The sequence below is a fragment of the Conger conger genome, chromosome 16 (assembly GCF_963514075.1).
Source record: "Conger conger chromosome 16, fConCon1.1, whole genome shotgun sequence".
Classification (NCBI taxonomy): Eukaryota; Metazoa; Chordata; class Actinopteri; order Anguilliformes; family Congridae; genus Conger; species Conger conger.
The window spans coordinates 32,522,105-32,545,124 of record NC_083775.1 but is presented as its reverse complement, the minus strand read 5'-3'; the positions used below and the strand labels follow the sequence as shown (position 1 = coordinate 32,545,124).

The window sequence follows — 23,020 nt, the reverse complement described above, 5'->3', positions numbered from 1 at the left end:
GTGGGTCAGTCATGTTTTGGGGCTGTTTTAATTCCAGAGGTCCAGGGGCATAATGAATTCCAGCAAGTATCAGGCAATTTTGGCTGAAAATCTGGTTCCCTCTGCCAGAAGTCTGGGACTTGGTCATAGGTGGACTTTCCAACAAGACAATGACCCAAAACACACCTCAAGATCCACACAGAAATGGTTCCGTGACAACAAAATCAATGTTCTGCAATGGCCATCTCAGTCACCAGACTTGAATCGAAAACCTGTGGGCTGAGTTGAAGAGGTCAGTTGATAAGCACAAACCCAAGAACGTGAAGGATCTTGAAAGGATATGCAAAGAGGAATGGTCCAAAATCCCTCCAAATGTGTTCCTTAATCTTGTAAAAAATTACAGGAAGAGACTCCATGCTGTTATCCTTGCCAGAGGTGGTTGCACTAAGTACTAGGTGAAGGGTGCCAATAATTCTGAAACCTTGATTTTGCTGAAATTTATTTTTTATTAAATGATTGTTATGGTTTTGGTTGTTTCCATTGAAACATTAATAAAGTACAGTATTTGGCACATGTTGGCGTATTACCTTTCTCTATAATTATATAATTCTTTTTTTTTTAAGCCTTGTTTGTGCATTGCTGGTGAGGGGTGCCAATAATTCTTGAGCCCACTGTAAATGGCATCTAATTCATAAAAGTGCAGAGAAGCCTTTTTAACTCTATTATATGTAAATATATGATCAAACAGACACTTGACATGAAGCAAAATAATATTAAAAACACAAAAACCCATTATAATTCACACTTGTAAGTTGCAGACGCTAAGACAGTATTAGACACTTTTATTGGATCTAATTGGTTCTGTACATCACAGCACATTTACTGATGAAGTGCATATTTCATTAGATCACACAATTAGAATAGGATGAAAACACGTTCCCGTAGGTTTGGTACTGAATTGTCGGCCAGTCAAAAATGTTGCCTTTGGGAACATGTCCACCGCACGAATGCAGTGCCTTAATCTGACTTTCAGGCAGGACATAGTCCCACATGTTAACGTTATAAATTTCCCCAACAAAATTATGGGAATGAAAATCCCCCAAGAAAGCCCCACAAGCCTGTCCTAGAATGACGGTGCCATTGGATCGAATTGTATGTCCTGGTTTGTACACTTTCCTGACGCTCCGCTTGCCATCCACCCAGAATGCAGACAGACCTTTGGCGGATTCCCATGTGATGCACATTTGGGTCTTGAACGTGGTCAGTGGCGGTATGTCAAAGAAAACCCCCTCTCCACTCATGTAGAAGGAATAGCGCCCATCTGATTCTCGCCAGACAGTTAGTTCATCAAACTTTCTGGTGCGGTAAGCGAAGAGGATGACCTCTCTCTCGCCTTTCAGCTCCGTGGCCACGTTCATGCAGAGGGTAAATGCGTGGAGCTCCAGGGGCTTCTGTGGAGTCAGTGTGACGTAGCTGTTCGTCTCTGAGGGAAACACCAGGGCTTGCCTAAACAGACCTACTACACGGGTGGAAACAAAAGGGTTGAAAATGCATATAGCAATGAATATTTGACCACAGGTGAATAGGGGCCAACATTTTTTTTCTCCAATGAAAAATAAAATGTAATATTTTGAATGTGGCCACAACTGCAATGAAAAAAAATTTTGTAGGAAAATTAGCTAATGGATAATTAAAAAGCACAAAGATAATTTTTATGTTTCATTTTTATCTATTTTGCTTATGAAGCACAATGTTAAATTTGATAGTGATATTTCTAAGTTAATTTGTATGTTTTCTGTTTCGGAAATATGTAATTTAAAGAAAATGGGCATTAACGTTTTTTTATGTTATATATGTGGTATACTTGACCGGGCTGGTATCAGAACATCTAAATTAACTATTTAAAGTGGTTTCATACGATGTATTCCATATATTTTATGAAACTACAGTAGTTGTAGGTGATAAATATCCTAATATCCCAAAGTTGTCATATCCAGCCAAAATCACCCATTTCACCTGTGGTGCTTCCCCTGAAGTCCACCAGTCCTATAAATACAGTCAGGTCCAAAGTTATTGGCACCCTTGATAAAAATGGAGAAAACCCTGCATATAATAAACTACTTTTTAAATATTTTATAATATTAATAAATCATAAATAATTTGATTAATTCATCTTATTTTTTTAATGAAAACCATAGGTGTCAAAGTTATTGGCACCCATTAATTGAATTGATCTCTAGTCTAAAGGAACTGTCTAAAGGAGTGTCATTCCATCAGTTCCTGTTTCAGTAAAAAAAAGGTAACAAGCATGGAGAATCCTTTTGTCATCCATCAGTATGGGAAAAGCAAAAGAACTGTCCATTTAAAAGAGACAGATGGTTACTGACCAACATATGTCTGGTAATGGAGAGAAGAAATTAACAGTTAAACATGCCACTTAACACTGTAAGGGCAAATTAAAAATGTACTCATCAATAGTTTCTTACCACAATGCAAATGCAGTAACAAAATGAAAACACATAGGTCTTCGTCAATCAAATATTGGCTTTACTGTTGAATTAATTATACGTCTTCAAGAGAATAATCTCTGTTGTTGTTATTTTGACCACAAAATGTGACTTTATATCAATCAATGAATAAATTCATCCAGGAGAATATTGTTGCTTTTCATAGCTGCGATATCATGTCTGGTTATAGTCTTCACATTTTTTCCCCAGATAACTTAAACGCTAGTTTAATGGCCATCTTAGTCCGCATCAAAAACCTGTGGTCAGAACTGAAGATGGCAGTCCATTAGTGGAAATATGTTTTTTAACCTGATGGGGGTGACAGTAATTGTGAAATCTGTTTCTTAGGAATTTTTATTAGAAAAATGTTACACATGTTGGAAAATAAAGTTTGTCAATAATAATGCATCTTTTAGCTTACAGTATTTTTGGGGGTATATGTATCAAGCGTGCCAATAATTATGACCAGACTGATTGTCTGATTTTATTTACAAAGCTATAGTCCAGAGAATATACATGTGCATCTCAAAAAATTTGAATATCGTGGAAAAGTCATTTGTTTCCATAATTTAATTTAAAAAGTGAAACTTTAATATATTCTAGATTCATTACACATTAATTGAAATATTTCAAGCCTTTTTTTGTTTTAATCTTGATGATTACAGCTTACAGCTCATGAAAATCCAGTATCTCAAAATATTAGAATATTACATAAGACCAATCAAAAAAAGGATTTATAATGCAGAAATGTCGAGGGTAAGCCACAGAAGGTCATTACTGAAAGGGCTGGCTGTTCGCAGAGTGCTTTATCAAAGCATATTCATGGAATGTTGACTGGAAGGGAAAAGTGTGGTAGGAAAAGGTGCACAAGCATCAGGGATGACTGGATTGTCAAGCAAAGATGATTCAAGAACTTGGAAGAGCTTCACAAGGAGTGGACTGAGGCTTGAGTCGGTGCACCAAGAGCCACCACGCACAGACGTGTCCAGGAAATGGGCTACAAGTGTCGCATTCCTAGTGTCAAGCCACTCTTGAACTAGAGACAATGTCAGAAGCGTCTAACCTGGGCTAAGGAGAAAAAGAGCTGGACCGTTGCTCAGCGGTCCAAAGTCCTCTTTTCAGATGAAAGTAAATTTTGCATTTCATTTGGAGTCTGGAGAAAGAGTGGAGATGCACAGAATCCAAGTTGCTTGAAGTCCAGTGTGAAGTTTTCAGTGATGATTTGGGGTGCCATGTCATCTGCTGGTGTTGGTCCAGAGTCAACGCACCGTCTACCAGGAGATTTTAGAGCATTTCATGCTTCCGTCTGCTGGCAAGCTTTATGGAGATTTCCTTTTCCAGCAGGACTTGGCACCTACCCACTGTGCCAAAACTACTAGTAACTAGTTTGCTGACCATGGTATTACTGTGCTTGATTGGCCGGCCAACTCGCCTGATCTGAACCCCATAGAGAATTTATGAGGTATTGTCTAGAGGAAGATGAGACACCAGACCCAACAATACAGATGAGCTGAAGGCCACTATCAAAGCAACCTGGGCTTCCATAACACCTCAGCAGTGCCACTGGCTGATTGCCTCCATGCCATGCTGCATTGATGCAGTAATTTGTGCAAAAGGAGCCCCGACCAAGTATTGAGTGCATAAATGAGCATACTTTTCAGAAGGTCAACATTTCTTTTCTTGATTGGTCTAATGTAATATTCTAATATTTTTGAATATTTTTTATTTTCATGAGCTGTAAGCCATAATCATCAATATTAAAACAAAAAAAGGCTTGAAATATTTCATTTCATGTGTAATGAATCTAGAATACATGAAAGTGTCACGTTTTGAATGAAATTATGAAAAAAAACGAACTTCTCCACGATATTCAAATTTTTTTAGATGCACCTGTATGCTATATTTAAATTACTTGGTGAAAGATCTGTGGCAGCCCTGCATCACGATAATTGGCATTGCATCGCCCACAAATATCTGGGAGAGATAAAGATAAATAAAAATAAATAAAGAAAAAAAGAGAATGGGATGAATTAGGACCTGTGTGAAATGTTAATGTAATCAGGTTTCTCCCACTAAAATGGAAAATTTTTATTTTGAAATCCACACAAAATGAGGGAATTTATATCTATTTATAATTTATATCACCTTATACCTTAGTAGATTATATTGTTAGTAATTTCCTGTTAATAGAGATATTAGTGAGGATTGTGAGCAGGCCATACCATCAGCTGATGAGAGAGCGACACCACTGAGCAGGAGGGTAGCCACCAACACCCCCATTTCACCGCATGCAAACTGGAGAGACCGCAAGATATCATACAGATCAATCCACAGCCTTACAGAAGCAGTGTCTCATGTAAGTAGTACAAAACGTAACCAACCAAAGCTATTCAGACCATGTATGAAGTCATTCTGATTGAGTGAAATCAAACTTAATACTCAAATGCTGGGTTTTCAGGTGTCAACTTACATAACAGTAAAAGTAGTTTGAGCAAAATAATACTTCTTTAAATAGGGTTATTGTTGCAGTGTGAGACAAACATACATTAACAGTTATAGTACTCCAAACATTCATCTTACACGTATATACACAGACAAGATACATAGATACAGGATTTAGTGAATGGACAGAAAGAATTGCCCCATACCATCATGTGTTTGATTTCCCCGGCAGCTGAAAATGGAGAGTCAGAGAGAGAGAGAGATCATGCTACTGAAGCAGTACCTGAGACCTCCCTCCCCTCTGTGTGATATGGACTGCCCAATAGGCTGGTTAATTTGTAGTGTGAAAATAGTTTTTAGTTAAGGTCACAGAAAATCACCCACATATCATTTTTGTACTAGTGACCACTAATATTTTACTTTCATGTTTTCATGGGAATTTCATATTTAGTTTCTTTATTTATTTATGTCGGGAGGTCCTACTGAAACAATGGCAAAACATGATTAAAAAAGAAAAAAACGGAACACTGGTTTCGTGTTTCATTTGCCGTTTTGCTTCTGCGGCAACAATGGTGCTGGCCAGGAAAATAATACTTGCAAGGTTCTGACAGCCAGAGAGCTACACTCTCCCTCCCCCTCCACGTGATCCAGAAACCCATGCCCCATGCAGGTCTTGATTTGCGAAAGAGATTTGTGACTGTAAGCAGGCAGAAGCACAAGAGCTTTACGGTGACCAAATGAGAAAAGTGAATCCGTAATCTGAAGGTCATCCAAAGTCCAATGAAAGTGCATAAATGGATGCATTACATTAAATTGAGCATTTGAATTTCCATGGGTAAGTCCCATGTTTTCCGCGGGTGTGACTGTTAGCTCAGTTCATTGTGAAAAATAAAATAAAATCCAGCAATGACCTGGAATGGTCAACAACAACACCAGGTGATGCAAGGAGGCACAGTGTCCTGTCAGCGTTTTTGAAAGTTCAGCCTGTTTTATAGGCTAGTGGTAATTTACTACACAATACATTTGGCCTTTGGAGCATGTATCTTATGTATGTACTGAAAGACAAATATTTAAAGTTGATTAAAGGGTCCTGCCCTCAGTAACCTAACCTTTAAATGTTTGCTTTCAGATAATGAATTTGTTCATTGACTGGTAGCCTTTCCAGCAATTTGACTTCAACTGATGGTTGGTGGAGCAACATACAGTTTTAACTTACATGTCAGTGCGATTCTGAAATATTTTCACGTTCACAACATAAGTTATCATAAGTTATTAAAATTATATATCCGAGTGCCTGTTTACTGTATTTTCAACCATCGATTAAGTGGAATACACATTGCCTTTAATTTTCCTGGGCTTTGGGGAAGAGCAAGAAACATTGTTGGGAACAGATAAGGCTTTCCAGACACACTGAAAATGAGACTGGGCCAGCCTGGTTTAGCCAGACCCTGATGTGGCTAAGGTGGAGTATGTGTGGCAGAACCTATATGGTTTGACCCATACCTGTCAACGCAGAATAGAACTCACTTTTTTATTAATATATAACATTATATTGGTGATAAAATGGCTAAGTAATGTTAAATATAACTCCCATTTCTCCAATAGGCTATATTTACTTAATTCACTGAGGCATTTCCATCTCAATAGGCTGCTTGTACTATAGAGTGCTAGAAGATCAGTGTTGTGGCTTTAAGAGCTTTTGGTTTTGGTAGGGCACTATCTAGTAGCTCTGAGATTGCCTTGGCCAAGAGAATCAAATGGCACTACATTGTTTTGAATGTATTGATTCCATTAGTTAAATCAGTAATACTGTGGAAACAAACCATTTCAGTAGATAATCACAGACATAGGATCCCATGTGTAACAAGCCACTGTTAATAGTTATGGTTCTAGTTCTAACACTAATTTATACCTAAATTATGAAAATGAAGTGCTAATGAAGTCCCAAATGTATAAAAAATGTTGAATCCTAAACTTCTTATACAAAATCTGAGGATGATATCCACTAATAATAAAGATATATGGAACAAAATCTAAGCAGTGTACCCTGGTGTCCCTTATGCAGGAATGACACCAGATGCGTAGCATTTACGGTGTGGAGCTCGCTTCCATTCAACGCCAATGATAGTGGATTATGTATGGAAGAAAATAAAGGTTAAAAGGATTTGAATTATAAAAACATATTTAACAGATGTGAATTTTTCAACTGTGATTTAATAAATTTGACTTTTAAACAGTGAATTCATTATATTTATTATTCTTTTCATTTAGATTTTACTGAAGCTCGTTACAGGGCTCCCAGCCACTGCACTCTTCTGGACCTTTTTTGAGAGCTTGGCTTTTTGAATCTCAATAATAGGATGCTACGTTTCTGAGAGGAATACAAAACTATCCAATGCTAAATGAATCAATTCTAATATACAGAATTCACAGCTTTAAAATTCTAATGTATTAATTTCACAATTCAAATAAATTACATTCTATGCGTTTCTAAATTTAGAAATGGTTATGTGATGTATGTCTATGGGTCACAGACTTCAAGCAGTCATTACAGGACATTAATATGTACATGATGAGTGAGGAGATTTTTGGTATCAAAATGTTACATTTTCTAATGCTTTTATTCAGCTGTTAGCTTTCACGCACAAAAAGACCCATACAGAGACCAAATTGTTTACAATTGAAGCTGCAGACACTGAGAAATTATGAGACACTTTTATTGAATCCAAGTGAATACGTATATCACAGCACGTGTCAATAGCACTGTCACATAGAACTGAATGATTTATGATTTGCATTCTAGTCTGCGGATGCAACAAATACACTTCCACGGATCTGATACTGAATTGTCTCCCAGTCAAAAATGTTACCTTTAGGAACATGGCCACCGCATGAATACAGCGCTTTAATCTGATTTTCAGACAGGACATAGTCCCACATGTTAAAATCAGATATTTCACCAACAAAACTCTGTTTTGCATCAAAATCCCCCAAAAAACGGTCAGGGTCCTGCCCTAGAAGGACGGTACCCTTGGGTCGAATTGTGTGTCCCCGTTTGTACACTTTCCTAATGCTCCGCTTGCCATCCACCCAGAATGCAGACAGACCTGTGGCAGATTCCCATGTGACACACAAGTGGGTCTTGAATGTGTTTAGTTGCGGTATTTCAAAAAAGACCCCCTCTCCACTTAGGTAGAAGGAATAGCGCCCATCCAGCTCTCGCCAGATATTGAGCTCGTCAAAGTCTCCGGTGCGGTAAGCGAAGAGGAGGATTTCTCTTTCACCTTTCAGCTCCGTGGCCACGTTCATGCAGATAGTAAAGGCCTTAAGCTCCAGGGGCTTCTGTGGAGTCAGTGTGACATAGCTGTTGTCCGTCTCGATGGGAAACACCAGGGCATTCCCAAACAGACCTGCTCCACTGGAAACTAAACGGTTAAAATATTTATTTACAAAGCCATGGTACACAAAGCCATAGTACACATAAAATGAGTTTTATTCACTGTTCCTTGTCAGCAGGGGTTGTACATAATTGGTGAATTGGACATTTGGGTGTGATTGGAGCGTAATCACACTCATATTGACAAAATGATCAGCACCAAAATGGTATATAATTCTATAATGCTATCAATTATCTCTGAATTTACACTCAGTGTATGGTTACGTTGGTCATCTCTCCCATGGAAAGCAGAAATATTTAAACCTGGATTTGTCCACTGTCTCAAATCAAATATTATGTCATTTTGCAGGTGGACTACAATTGCCACAGGCTCAACAAATACTGATTTTGGTATTGCTACGTTAGGCCATAACTATGTTGTGGATACCAATAATGTGGATACCCCTAAAAAATGTATTAAAAATGTTTTGTGATTAATAGAAACTTTAGTGAGGATTGTGAGCAGGCCATACCATCAGCTGCTGAGAGAGCGACACCACTGAGCAGAAGGGTAGCCACCAACACCCCCATTTCACCGCATGCAAACTGGAGAGACCGCAAGATATCATACAGATCAATCCACAGCCTTAAAGAAGCAGTGTCTCATGTAAGCAGTACAAAACGCAACCAACCAAAGCTATTCAGACAAGTCTGAAGTATTTCTAAAATAAATGTTCATAAATTGTCAAATGCTCAAAATGAGTTATCAGGTCTCAACTTGCATAAGCATTGATAAAATTAGTTTGAGCAAAAGAACACTTCTTAAAGTGGAGTAAAGTAGAGGGTTCTTTCATATTACACACATATACACAGACAACATTCCAATAGATACAGGATTTAGTGAACGCACAGAAAGAATTGCCCATACCATCTTGTGTTTGATTTCCCCGGCAGCTGAAAATGGAGAGTCACAGAGTGACTGCTCCTGCTACTGATGTAATGATTTTAACCTGCGCCCTCCCCTCGTTGAGATATAGACTGCCCAATAGGCTGGTTATTTTGTAAGACATAGGATAACACATTTTGTAAGAAATTCATTTTTTTTAGTTAAGGCCACAGAGAATCTCCCAGGTATTTGTCAGCCCCTTTAGACCTGAATTATGTCCAAAAATATCATCCAGAAATGAGATTCAATTAAAGAATTTCCAGTGGACCGAAATGTAGCGTGCAAGATTCAATGGACATTGTTTTTTTAATAGATTAATGTGGTGAAAAATTGCACAAAACATTAGAAAAAATGGTGAACCAGTGTAGATTGTAATGAGCATAGGGTCTGAAAGGGTTTTGTATTTGTGACCACTGACATTTTTCTTTTGAGAAGGTCATGTTTATTTACTTACTTTATTTGGTCATTTATAGGGGTCCTACTGAGACAATGACTCTGTTTCAGAGGAGCCTTGCCTCCAAATCATGATTCTAAAAAGTACAGAAGAACCTCAGAAAAGTCTTCTATAGAGCTCACCCTGAAGAAGTGTAACCTGTAGTTCACTTTGTTCATCTCTTTAACCCTTTCAGTCCCAAGACTGCCATCTGGCACTCAAGCGCAACCAAGAGCGCTTTTGATCCCCTATTAAAATACAGGTTTAAAATACAAAATATTTGGTTGCCCTTCCTTTAAACCTTTTCCAGTGCCTCTATACGTTTTTTGTAGTATAGACTCAGTGATCACTTTATTAGGTAGACCTGTACACCTGCTGGTTAATGCAAATATTTAATTGGCCAATCATGTGGCAACAACTAAATGTATAAAAACATGCAGATATGGTCAAGACGCGGTGAGCTGTTTTTCAGACCAAATGTCAGAATGGGGAAGAAATGTGATCTAAGTGACTTTGACCGTGGATTGATTGTTGGTGCCAGACACGGTGGTTTGATGGTACGAAAAACAAAAACATCCAGTGAGCAGCAGTTCTGCAGGCAGAAATGCATTATTAATGAGAGAGGTCAGATGAGAAGGGCCAGACTGGTCGAAGCTGAAAGGAAGGTGACAGTAACGCAAATAACCACGCATTACAGTGGTATGCAGAAGAGCATCTCTGAACACACAACCTGTCAAACCTCTGGATAGGCTGCAGCAGCAGACTTAATAAGTCTAATAAGTCTAGTAAATACCCAATAAAGTGCTCACTGAGTGTATATTGTGTAATGATTGATCTACTACACCTGGGTTACATTTATTTGCGAAACCATAACCTTAACACTAACCAAAATATATATGAACATGCATTTTGTTCTTTCAAAATGATCAGTAATCTGCATGAATTTTACAGGTATCTCAAGGGTTAACTCATTTATTTCTAATAATTACTGCATCTGGATGTACTATCTATCAACTGTGATGTTTCTTTCTCCTTTGCATGTTGTCTCCAGTCATTACCTTGCTGTTCCTGGCACTGATATGTGTGGTCCTGTATGCAGTCTATCTGTACCTCTACCGGTACAAGGGCAGCTACCACACCAATGAACCCAAAAACCTGGAGTCCCCCATCAGTGCCTGGCCTCTGACAGAGACTCTCCTCAGGGACAAGAACAGCAACCTCCCCCAAATACAAGAGGAGACGTCCAGGAGCGAATAAAGGCACTGGATGGAGGCTTTGGGCTGGGGGTTTGGATGAAGCAAGGTGGGGACAGCATCAGGAAGTTTGTAAATCTCTTTCAACTGGTTTGTTGTTTTTTTGCTTGTTTGACAATGACAATCCCTCTAAGAGGCAAGCAATCAAACTCTCACTGTATTCATTTCAACCAACGCGCTATCATGAATTAGAGGATATATTTGTTCTGAGTGTCAGTCCAGTTGATTTAACAGCAGCTTAAAGGGGAAACAGGTTGGTATCCTGAAAGCAATATGTATACACATTCTGTTTCTGTGGAAGGGTGAAGGACATGTAGCCACTAGTCTCACTATCTAAACGCAGGGGCACAAAACGTGTGTTAGTACAGTTTTAGTTAGGTTTGTGTAGCTCTGTTGCTTTTATTCTACAATCCTCAAACTGAGAAATGCTGATGGTTTTCCTTTATTATATTCTAAGAAATACTTGCAATAGCCTCCTACTGAAGAGATCCAAACTGGGATGCTTTGTCGGTTTTTACTGTTATTCAAATATATGAAGACAATATGCAAGGTATAGGAGGAGCTGGGTGTTTAAATGTTACAGGAATCTCAATATTGATAGGTTCTCTGGAAACTTGACTACTGTCACTGTTATTGGCACAACAAATAATGTTGTTGACTTCTTAGAACTATAAACGCAGGATGTACATAACTACCAGCAGGAGAGTGAAGTACAAGTAGTCTTCCTAGGAAATTGTCCATGTTGTCCAAATATGGCTTCAGTGGTGGGACTGAAACACAGTGAGGTGAGCCATTGTTTACAGCGGGGATCATCAACCCTGGCCCTTGAATCCATTTCTTTTCTCCAAGGTAATTAGCCAGATTTTCTGGGCTAATTCCAATCACTTATTCTTCTCATCTCTTCTTTTTCTTGCTATTTTGTTCCACTCCTAAGTCCACCCATCGGGAGAGGCTAGGAAAAGTGACAAGAAAAATAAATTAAGATGGGGAAATCAAGAAAACGTGAATTGGGTAAATTGAATGTGCTCTTTCAAACGTCAGTTCGAAGCCATATCAATTACAGATGTGACAGATGAGTGGCAGTTGGGGAGAGATGGATCCACAGGTCAGTCATTTATACATCAGGCTTCCCAAAAAAATACTTACACAAAAGATATGCTGATGCTTTCCTGCTCAAAGGAAAGATTGGGAGTTCCTAACTTCTACTTCTAGTTCCTAGATGGAACATTTAAGAGGTTAGAATGTCCTTAAAGTTGGCAGACCTCAGTCAACTTCCGGGTCAGGAGCAAGGACAGGAAAAATTTGGAAAATAATTAGTGATTATAATATGTTTCTCAACTCCAGTCTACGGGAACGACTTGCCAGAAGGTGGTTATTGTAACCAGGAACTCACACCTCTGATTTAATTACTGAACCAATCAAACCACCAAAAAGTCCTTGATTAATTAAATCAGGTGTGTGAGTGTGCTCCTGTTTACAATAAAAACCTTTTGGCAAGTGGGTCCCAAGGTTGAGAGTTGAGAAACGCCAGTTTAGAAGGTTGTATTTTCCGGGGGGATGAAAAAAGTGTGGGGAGAAGAAGTGGAGGTAAATTACTCACAGGAAATGGGTGAGTGAACCACAATGACAATGTAGTACTCCCTATTATCCAATATACAGGGAAGAGGAACTTGATCCCCTTGCTGTTGGAAATTGGTTCTGTAGTAAATAGACTGAATTTATATAGTGCTTTTATCCAAAGCACTTCACAATTAATGCCTCTCGATCACCCATTCACACACACACACACACACACACACACACACACACACTGGCTCCTTGCAAGGCTCCAACCAGCTTGTTAAGAGCAATTAGGCTTAGGTGTCTTGCTTAGAGACACTTTGACACACCCGGGGCTGGGGATCGAACAGGCAACCTTCCGACTGCCAGCCGACCACTCTTACCTCCTGAGCTAATGACGCCCCCAATCTCACGATTTCGTGATTCAGTTCAGACAGTGGAGAGTTTGATTGCTTGTAGGACATTTGAGTGTTAACTGGTCTACAGAGAGTTTGATTGCTTGTGTGATCTTGGTCTGTTCACTGGCATACAGGGTCATGGGAAAGGGGGCTCAAACACATACAGTACATTACATTACCTGCCAATCATTGCCAAACACTTATATAGAGCCATGTACAGAATTGAAGAACGTGTTTGTACTGGAAATACAAAGCCATGGTACCACCAGGATGGCAGATAAGGCCCTTCTATTATCAATAATGAGATGTTAGAACGCAACCATTTGTATTGTAACAAACAAAAGCACTGCTAGGCAAAGAACCTAATATTTACACAGCTATACTGTACCTATAACATTAGCACAAAAGGAAACCAAAGAAAGAAAGAAAGGATTCTAGTGGGACAGCGGTGCTATGTTGTAACCTTAAGTGATGAGTCTTCTTTGGGAGATGGGCAGGGTTTCTGCTGATATGACTATAGGGAGACTCATTCTACCACTAGGGGGGGGGGGCAGACATGACCTGTAAGCACTCACACTTCAAAGAATCACAACAATATACGTTAGCCAGCCCAGTCAGATGGCATAAACGTACCTCAGCACTTATTTGCAGAACTACAATTATGTCCTCACAGGTACACTTTGTTGCAGTTTTTAAACAAAATGTCCGTTGGGGGTGATAAAGAAGCTGAGACCGGACTCTCCTCCTTGATTCATTTAGATTTAATATAGTTTGCTGTATTTATGCCAAGCAGTTTGATATGTTATTGCATAAATGTGCTTTTTGACCCAGATAGCAAACGAGAGAAGCTAACATGCTATTCACAAGCTTGGACCACTACACTAAACCTGCGGATTAGTGAAGCCCGTCTCCCAAGCAAACGTGCCTATTCTCCAGTAATTTCAAGCGTAAGCTTCTCTTTAGCACCCCCAGTGGACATTTGATTTAAAAAACTGCAACAAAGTGTACCTGTGAGAATGTAACCTCTTCTGCAAATAAGTGCTCAGAGGTACGACTGGATAGACTTTAGCACTTTTTAACTTTACCACACTGGACTGTTGATCGTAGGATATTGTTGTTGCATCTAGAGTTGCATTTAGAGCTTCATCAGAGCTTAAAGTTACTACCACACTTACTTACTACAAAACACTGACGAGCCTTGGTGCATTTCTATATTTCTGTTAACTGAACACAGCAACAAAAACCAACAAAGTCTGATGCTGCCAGAGCAAATCACTCATCACTGTAGATGTAAAATTTGATGTGTATTGTAAGCACAGAAAAAAATGAAAAAACACAATCCTAACAATTTTTGTGAACAGTTTGCTACGTGACATTACATTTCACAGATACTTTTATCCAGAGCTATTACATGGATTCTGCAAATAAATAGACACACCGTAATTGCTTCAGCTGAAAATAAATCTTTCCTTCTGGACACACATTGCAAAACATGTTATTTAAAAAATGCAGCCAATATGATACAGGATGTAAATGACAGCATTGTGCAGTGCAGTATGCTGTATGCCTGTTATCAAAACACCCTGTATAACCAGCAATCAGTCATTTCCACTATTCAACTCCACACATTTTAAGTATTGCTAAAGACACAAGGTACTGAAAGGTACAATTGTTAGTAACAATTATTGCTTTCCTCCTATTTTTACCACATATCTAAGGAGGGAGAAGAAAGAGGTTAACTAAAAATGCAGAGTGAGAATGCCTGCAACTGTGCACTGACCTCAGCATGCACAGATCTCACACTGCAAAGGCCACAAGGGGAGATACAAGTGCTAAATCTACTGTGTGCTAGAATAGAATACCTGCATAACAACCTTACTGTACCTAGGCATCACTCCTGAGAGTTCTGTGAGGATCTCTTTCTGGCCAGAAAATTTGCAAAAGGTAATCTTTTCAGAGTCTACTTGTGTTACTTGAGAAATGTTATAGACCTCATTACCATATTTTGGCCACCTTTTACCAGGGCAGTTAAATAACTCAAGCTGTCTACCTTTGGTGTTGTATTTACAGAGTCGATCTGTTCTTCTCTGTCCTATGCATATGCTTTTACTCAATCAAGAAGTCAGGAAAATTATTTTCAAAAGAATTGGTCTTGAAACTATACGTACTTACTTTTTTTTTTTTATCCAAACACACTGAATGTACAGTGCACCTGTGTGATTTGGGATGTTTTGGAGTTAAGGTTTTAAAACTGCTATTAGTATGGGTACAATCAAATGGATGCATATCGGAAAACATGTATAATAGTATATATTTTCATAGTATATATATTTTTATGCTGTTTTTTCAGAACGAGTGAAAAGTCATTTAATCAATCTGTTAAGTTTGATAATGATGTTGTACTGCTATGATTAATGTTGTAAAACAGCTCTGTACAAGCACAAGACTGAATATCTTTTGACATGTTCTTTTACACTGCTGCCATAATATGCCTCTTATAATATACACTCACCGAGCACTTTATTAGGAACATTTTTACTTTTACACCTACTTATACATGCGATTATCTAATCAGCCAATTGTGTGGCAGCAGTGCAATGCATACAATCATGTAGATATGGGTCAAGAGCTTCAGTTAACATCAGCCTTCAGAATGGGGAAAGAAAATTTAATCTAAGTGACTTGACCGTGGAATGATTGTTGGTGGCAGACAGGGTGGTTTGAGTATCTAAGAAACTGCTGATCTCCTTGGATTTGGCCAGACTGGTCAAAGCTGACAGGAAGGTGACAGTAACGCAAAAAACCACACAATACAACATTGGTATGCAGAAGAGCATCTCTGAACACACAACACATCATAACTCTGAGTGGATAGGTTACAGCAGTAGAAGTCTAAAACAATAAGTCTAATAAATACCTAATAAAGTGCTTGGTGAGTGTACATACACAAGTGGTACTCTGATGTGTGCAGTCGGCTGTTGGCATTTGAATGACTCATCTGTATATACAGAACGTGTAAGAAAGTAGTAAAGAAAAAATGCGAGATGACAAAAATACAGTATAACTTCAGTATTCCGAATTTTCAAATATTCCAATGGAAAGATGTTTTTGCGTTTTTCTTTTTTCGTTTTTGGTAAAGCCTCCTAAGTTTTTGTTGAATTGTTCATAATTGTTGCTTTTGTAGCTATGGTGTCATTAATGTGGATGTTTAAAATGTTTATTTTGCAGAACAACACTATACAGCAGTACATGCAGTTACTGAAAAGCACAAATATTTCCAGCCAACAGCCGTATGGGTCTTCCAAGTTCACTGCAATACCCCCTTGTCAATCTGCCCAGATTACCATCAGTGTGTGTGCAATTTTCAAGAATCCCAACATCAGGTCAAATAAATACTGCTGGCCCTGCAGTTAGTGTTTATGTTGACTGGCTTAAAGTGCACTGAGCGTATTTCTCTGACAAATTATCTCTAGTTCACCACAAAACTACTGATTTCCAGTGTTACTGTTAAGCGACTTGCACAGGAGCCCATTAATCTATACTTAATAACCCAAAATGACAAAGTAAAAAAGAAATTTTTTTAATCTAAAACTGAAATCTTTAATTTTACATAAGTATTTAGACCCTTTGCTGTGGCACTCCAAATGTGGTCAGGTGCATCTTGGCTGCTTTTTATTATAATTGAGATGTGTCAAGAACTTGATTGGAGATCACCTGTGGCAAATGTAATTGATTGGACAGTTTAGAAAGGCACACATCTGTGTATATATGGTCCCACCATACACACAAAAGGTAAGCCATGAAGTCCAAAAAAATCTATAGACCACTGCGATAAAATTGTGGCAAAGCATACATCAGGGCAAGGGTATAAAACCATTCCTAAAGCTTTTAGTGTTTCCAGACGCACTCCATTATTGTGAAATGGAAGAAGTTCGAAACCACAAGGACTTTTCCTAGAGTTGGCTGCCCGGCCAAACTGAGGCAAGAAGGGCCTTGGTCAGGGAGGTGAGCCAGAACCCCACGGTCAATGACCCAAAGCAAACAGGTGGCTTCCGGACAGGTCTCTGACTGTCCTTGAGTGGCCCAGCCAAAGCCCAGACTTAAACCCCATAGAACATCTGTGGAGAGACCTAAAAATGACACTTCACAGACCCTTCTCATCCAATCTGATAGTGCCTGAGAGGATCTGCCAGGAAGAATGGGATAAACTGCCCAAACCCCTTGTAGAGACTTACCCAAGAAGACTTACCCAAGAAGAAGTACTGAATCAAGGGTCTGAATACTTTATCAAGAATTGATTCTTGATAAATTTGCAAAAATCTCTAAAAACATGTTTTCACTTCGTCATTATTGGTTATTGAGTGTAGATTGATGGGCATAAATGTTGATTTTATTCATTTAAAATGAAATTAAAATGAAAAGTGTGCAAAAAGTGAAGGGGTCTGAAGCCATAGAGAACAACTCTAGGTGCCCTTTGACCCGGGGTTCAGACCCTCCTTGGGTTCCCTGCTGCAGTGGTGAGAGCATAAGAGCAGGCATACCAAAGTCTTCACTCTTTAGAAAGGAAGGCATCGGACTGATCTGGGACAAGAAAAGCAGTGTAACCTGTATGATCTGGGAGCTGGGGGAGAAAGATGCGAGTTGTGTGCAGATAGTTCATTCACAATGCAGGGATGCAATAAGCTGCCATGTCATATTCACACTGATTTGCCCACTTTGAGTCCAGACGTAGTTGTTGTTCTCTAGGCTGGGGCATGGGAAACTAATAATGTACTCTACACAGAACATGCCCTTTACTCATTGGAGTCTTCCTCGTGTTAGTAAAAGGGCATTACATTACATTACATGGCATTTAGCAGACGCTCTTATCCAGAGCAGATCAAACACAAGTATAAGTGCGAAGAGGACCTGAGAGGACAGTACAGTTCTGAGTCCTAGTGTAAACATACAGATAATCAGAACCCTTGAAGAATGCATCAACTTCCAAACTAGCATACCACAGTTGGCAGCTAGAATACCCTGAGTACAACAATACAATAGCTAATAAAAAAAAAAACAACAATATCTGTACAACTATATAAGTGCCATTACAGTCTATAAGGCTAATCATGGTGGTGAGTTAGGGAGGGAAAGGTGTAGCCTGAAGAGATGAGTCTTCAGGCTGCGCTTGAAAGAGGTCAGAGACTGCCGTTCTGACATCCACCAAGGTCATTCCACCACCGTGGGACCAGGACAGACAGCAGTTGTGAGTGAGAAGTGCAGGTGTGGTGAGGGGGAGGCACCAGATGGCATGAAGTGGCAGAACGGAGGGGTCTTGCTGATGTGTAGGTCTTGATAAGTGATTGAATATATACAGGGAATGATCCCTTAACTGCCTGGGCATACCACTCAAGCTTGCTCTCATTAGTAAACAATGGTGAATTCCACTGAATTTGATTTGTCCAGGTTAGGTTACAGGTACATTGGAGGACTGGCCTTGTTTGAGAACACAATGTAAATATGGCACGTGATGAACTGCAGGCACCGCACAGAATCGCTGCATTTGCTGGAAACAGACTATTTTTAGTTTGTTTTGTAATACATCAGTTGTAAATATCCATGAAAATCTAAATGAAATGAGAGTATCTCTGACTGAGTATCTGAAAGCATAAATAAAAAGTTTGAAGTGGATGACGGCACTGTGGAGTTTTTGTTGAAATTCAGAAATAGCCATTTGGCTGTTCTGGTGCACGAACGGGCCCCGTAGTCTCGTTTCAGAATCAGACCGACAGTGCAGAACGACCAGCAGCCCCACAGTCTGATGCATAACAGCTGCTAGTATAACCCAGGGAGGAAGGGCTTTAGCTGGCCAGAATGGTAAGGTCTCATCGCACACCTGTCTCCTCTGGCTCATCCCACATGCAAAAGGTTTGTAAAAATCCTATACAAAAAAATCATTATTACATGAAATAACACATAACATTTTATGACATAAAACACATTTATTCTTACATTATTATGGCCCCTTTTATATAGTGACAAATTACAAAGGAATGGGAATATACAGGTCCCCTTATAGCCTCATATCTAAATCTCATATCTGTATGACATATCTAGATCTCAATATAAAATTAAATCCCTTATACAGTAAAAAAAGCTTAGGTGCCCTAGATGGCAACGTGCACTCAAACTGGCATGGACTACACAAATTTGTGCAAAACCTGATGATTCAGGCTTTTGTCAGTTTTCCCCCCATAAATGTTGAGTGGGGTTGAGGTCAGGTGATTGTGGATTGTCCAGCACTCCTTGCTCTTCTTTGGTCTTTGAGTAGTTCTTCGAGTATAATTAGCCATTGCAAAAATTTTTAGAAAAAAAAAGCATTATAAAAACAAAGGAACAGCTCTTTGTGGCTCAAATAGAAAGAACTTTGATTTTGCAGAGTTTGGATCAAACCCTTCCCAGAGTTCAGTTTGTGGCTGGACTCAGACTCTGGAGCTCCCTCTGGTGGTGTCATCAGTCCTGGCAGGATGGAAAATATGAGACGGCGACTGGAAAGACTGGACACCTGGTCACTGAAACTACAGCATTATGAGTTCAAAGACAAAGAAAATAACAGGACACTGAACTTAAATACCTTTCAATAACATTAATTGATCAGGATCATAACAAAACTAAGAGTTTGGGAACCACTGACAGTGATTCAAATTTAAGATGGCACACAAGGAATAAAATAATACAGATAAGGTTACCCATTTGGAAAAAAGCTCCAGCAATAAAATAATACATAGGTGACAGCCAAAAGAACAATGTCAATGGTGATTTGTGGATACTGAGGCAACGTGCTGAAAATAATATCTGTGAGGTGAAGCTGAAGTATAATTGGGTTATGCAGTCAGACATTAGTCTGTTTAAACATAAATAAAATGAATAAATGCTCCATGAAATGGGATTAACAGGCCTATTGGAATAAACATGTCTCATGTAACCACTCAATTGGAACAAATTATCCTATTCCGATTGAAATTTTATTTGGATTAAAAGGGGTAGTCTAAACCTTTTGACAATCCATTTAACAGGAGAATATATGGAAACACACAAACTGACTTCCTTCTTTGGAAAGTTTGTAAGTGATCCCACACAACTCCAAAGAAAAATGGATCCACCTCCATACTTAACAGTTGGCATGGTGTGCTTTTCTACAAAGGCTTCACCCTTTCTTCTCTAAACATACCTTCTTTGGTGATGGCCAAAAAGTTCAATTTTGGTTTCATCAGTCCAAAGCACATTGTTCCAACAGGCTTCAGGATTCTCAAGGTTTTCTTTTGCATACTTCAGACACTTAATTTTGTTTTGAGGTCATTTTTTCTGGCAACTCTCGTATGTTGGTCTTTGTTATTTGAAGTTGTATTGTTGTCCTCTGAACACCGAGACCTGTGTCTGCTACTCTTTTATGCAGCTCTTTTTTTCGCAGAGCATTTCTCACCAGGCTCAGGCCATTCTATCTGAAATCTTTCTTGACTTCAACTGTTCCATTTATTTTCCATTTTCTAATATGTTTCTGAAGGTGGAAATAGTTTGAAACATTAAGAGTTTTCGTAGCCTTCAACTTCTTGGTGGAAACAAACCATCTTAATTCTGAAATCCTTAGACAATTGTTTAGAGGAACCCATGGTTGTTAACACCAGACAGGACAGCCACTGCAGTGGCATTACTTCAGAATAAAAAGTTCAATCCTAGAATGATATTAACTTGACTCATTGAAGCGCTAAATCACCTGGGTCTGGGCCTTAGTAATCATCTTTTAAAAAGGAACAAAGAATAATTCCCAAACTTGTGCACAGGGCCCTTTTACTGCAGAAAGGCCTCATGTTTAACTCTGTACCATTTAGAGTTCAGGTATGCTTTTGATCACGTACAGATTAATTGTAACAGACATTTAAACCAGGGGTGCCCACATTTCTGCACCCAATGTCTACAAAACTATGCATTAATGTGTTGTAAGTTTTGTTCAATCACTGTAAAAGAGAACATTGTCTTCTAAGGAGCACTTACTATTAAGTAGTAAAAAAGGCACAATTTGATAGTCTACAAAATACCACTAGGTTGTTTTTGTCATAAATTTACTGTGCTAGAGTTTTTCATCAAGTATTAAGCTGGCTAAACAACTGCCAGTAAAAGTGCTGAAGCAAGCACAGTAACATTTATTTGTGACTGCAATACAAATTTGTAATACAAATTATGTGGCTGCATTGAGGATTACCTGGAAAAGACAAATAAAAGGTGTGATTTAAATACTTTACTTTGGAAGGTGAGTCTGTTTACTTAAATAAAACAAAACTGTCATGAAGAATCCCACAAACTGGCCCTGCAGGAAACAGTGCTGTGTTACAGTGCTGAGACATGACAACAACAGAAGTGCACATCTTAGAATATAGTTTTATTAATGTGTAAGAGTAAGAGTAATGTGTAAACTGAATTAAATTCTCTTGATTTATGAGCACAAAATATGAACTGTCTGCAAATTGTTTTGAGGAATATTATCTTTCAGAGTTGACTCCGCTATTTATGTGCTTGTGACTGTTTTGTACACAATTGGGTGTAGCAGAATGTAATATTGTATATAGCATATGATGAGCTGTAATAATGCTCTAACTGATGTCTTTTGGTTTAGCAGTGTGTGGTTAGCATTCTCTCCTTTGTCCCTCATATGAGCACTGACCATCCATGCATTAATGCCTTCTCCCTCATCCGTTCCAACTAGCAGGGCCACTCAGAGCCCTACTGCCCCAGCTGCTTGCCTGCTTTGTCTTTAGTGCCTCTCTGTACCAACGTGCTCACAGGCACCCCTCAGGCTAAAGCCGGCAATGTCACCACTCCTGATCTCCGGGAATCCACCCTCTGGCCTGTCCAATGTGCCGTCCATGTACCACGATCTCCAGCAAGTATTCAGCAAGTCCCAAATCAGCTCCTTCCCACCTCACTGTCCTTATGACTGAGCCATCAACCTGCACCCGGGCACCTGAGATACAAGCAATGGAGAAGTGCATCAACGAGTCCCTGCCTTTGGGTCTGATCCATCCCTCATCCTCATCCGCCGAACCAGGGTTCTTTTTTGTGGTGAAGAATCACTACCCCATTCCATTCATCTCCTCCGCATTCTCCTGTCTCCAGTATAAGTTCTTCACTAAACTGGACTCACGTAATGCTTTCCACCTGGTTCACATAAGAGAGGGGGCCGAGTGGAAGACTGCCTTCAACACCCCAAGTGGACACTGAGTACCTGGTTATGCCGTTTGGGCTCAAGAATGCTCCAGCTGTGTTCCAGAACATGATAAACAGCATCCTGAGAGACATGATCTCCAAGATTGTGTACCTTGTCGTGAGCTACGGACCCCTTGCCAAGCTCAGACCTCACGTTCCCACGAGCAGTACCCCACGAGGAGGTGTCTCGGGGACGAACTCTCTTTTCCTTTAAGTACTTTGAACATCCTGGAGCCCTGGTAAGTTCTACTGAACTTCCAGCCCAGTCTCGAAGTGAAGGGGTGTGATGCAAATCTGGTATATGATTTCCTGTATTCACTGTATTCCTCTAAAAGAACCTTTCTCACATATGATCATAGTCAGATATACTTTATTATAATCAAAAGAATCAAAAGAATAGAGTTATACAGCTGACAGGTTAAATATCATCTTTCAGTTTGCTAATCACATACAAGGTTCATATAACCCCTTTTGCTCTTTCTAATTCACCTTTACACCAGATGTAAAATTCAAGGTACACCCCTCAAATATCCACCATCCTCTTTGGCCTTTACCTTATCGGATGGCTCCCCCTTCACGGAGATAAAAGCTACTGAACTTCCATTAATACAATGGGTACGAACACCCCTAAAGTCTACTACTTATTTATATCGTATATAGTATCTTACTGCAAAATAAAAGACATAAAAATGAAAGGAAACTTTAAATCACCTAACAATGCTACCTTCTATAGTATCTTACTAAAAAATAAAAGACTTTTCCTACTTTTACAAGTAATATAGATTATAATTACCACCCATGCCCTAAATATAGCCATCTCGTTTTCTGCGGGATTTGATCCCTCCTCCTGGAGGGAGCGCGCCACTCCAGCTTGATTATAGCTGTC

The 23,020-nt window shown here is 39.2% G+C and overlaps 3 protein-coding genes across 3 annotated transcripts in view; 1 reads left to right on the top strand and 2 right to left on the bottom strand.

The window, feature by feature from the left end:
* The window catches only part of LOC133114173 (contactin-associated protein 1-like), a 44,535-nt gene extending 33,595 nt beyond the window's left edge, over positions 1 to 10,940 (top strand). Inside the window, exon 24 of the mRNA XM_061223343.1 lies at positions 10,735 to 10,940. Within this exon, the coding sequence (XP_061079327.1) occupies positions 10,735 to 10,940 (206 nt within the window). The remainder of the gene's footprint in view (positions 1 to 10,734) is intronic.
* LOC133114550 (C-reactive protein-like) lies at positions 807 to 5,184 on the bottom strand. Its single transcript, XM_061224043.1, has 3 exons — positions 5,135 to 5,184; positions 4,709 to 4,781; positions 807 to 1,498 (listed from the first exon to the last, which is right to left on the bottom strand). The coding sequence occupies exons 1-3, from the start codon at positions 5,138 to 5,140 to the stop codon at positions 882 to 884; spliced, it is 696 nt and encodes a 231-aa protein (XP_061080027.1). The 5' UTR covers positions 5,141 to 5,184; the 3' UTR covers positions 807 to 881.
* Positions 7,682 to 9,285, bottom strand: LOC133114549 (C-reactive protein-like). Its single transcript, XM_061224042.1, has 3 exons — positions 9,233 to 9,285; positions 8,838 to 8,910; positions 7,682 to 8,353 (listed from the first exon to the last, which is right to left on the bottom strand). Exons 1-3 carry the CDS (start codon positions 9,233 to 9,235, stop codon positions 7,728 to 7,730), a joined length of 702 nt encoding a protein of 233 aa, XP_061080026.1. The 5' UTR covers positions 9,236 to 9,285; the 3' UTR covers positions 7,682 to 7,727.
* Positions 10,941 to 23,020: the final 12,080 nt, after the last annotated feature.

Coding starts and splice junctions, on each gene's coding strand:
- LOC133114550 (XM_061224043.1), bottom strand. Junction 1,499..4,708: donor CGCTCTCTCATCAGCTGATG/GTATGGCCTGCT, acceptor CCACCCGTGTAG/TAGGTCTGTTTAGGCAAGCC.
- LOC133114549 (XM_061224042.1), bottom strand. Junction 8,354..8,837: donor CGCTCTCTCAGCAGCTGATG/GTATGGCCTGCT, acceptor TTAACCGTTTAG/TTTCCAGTGGAGCAGGTCTG.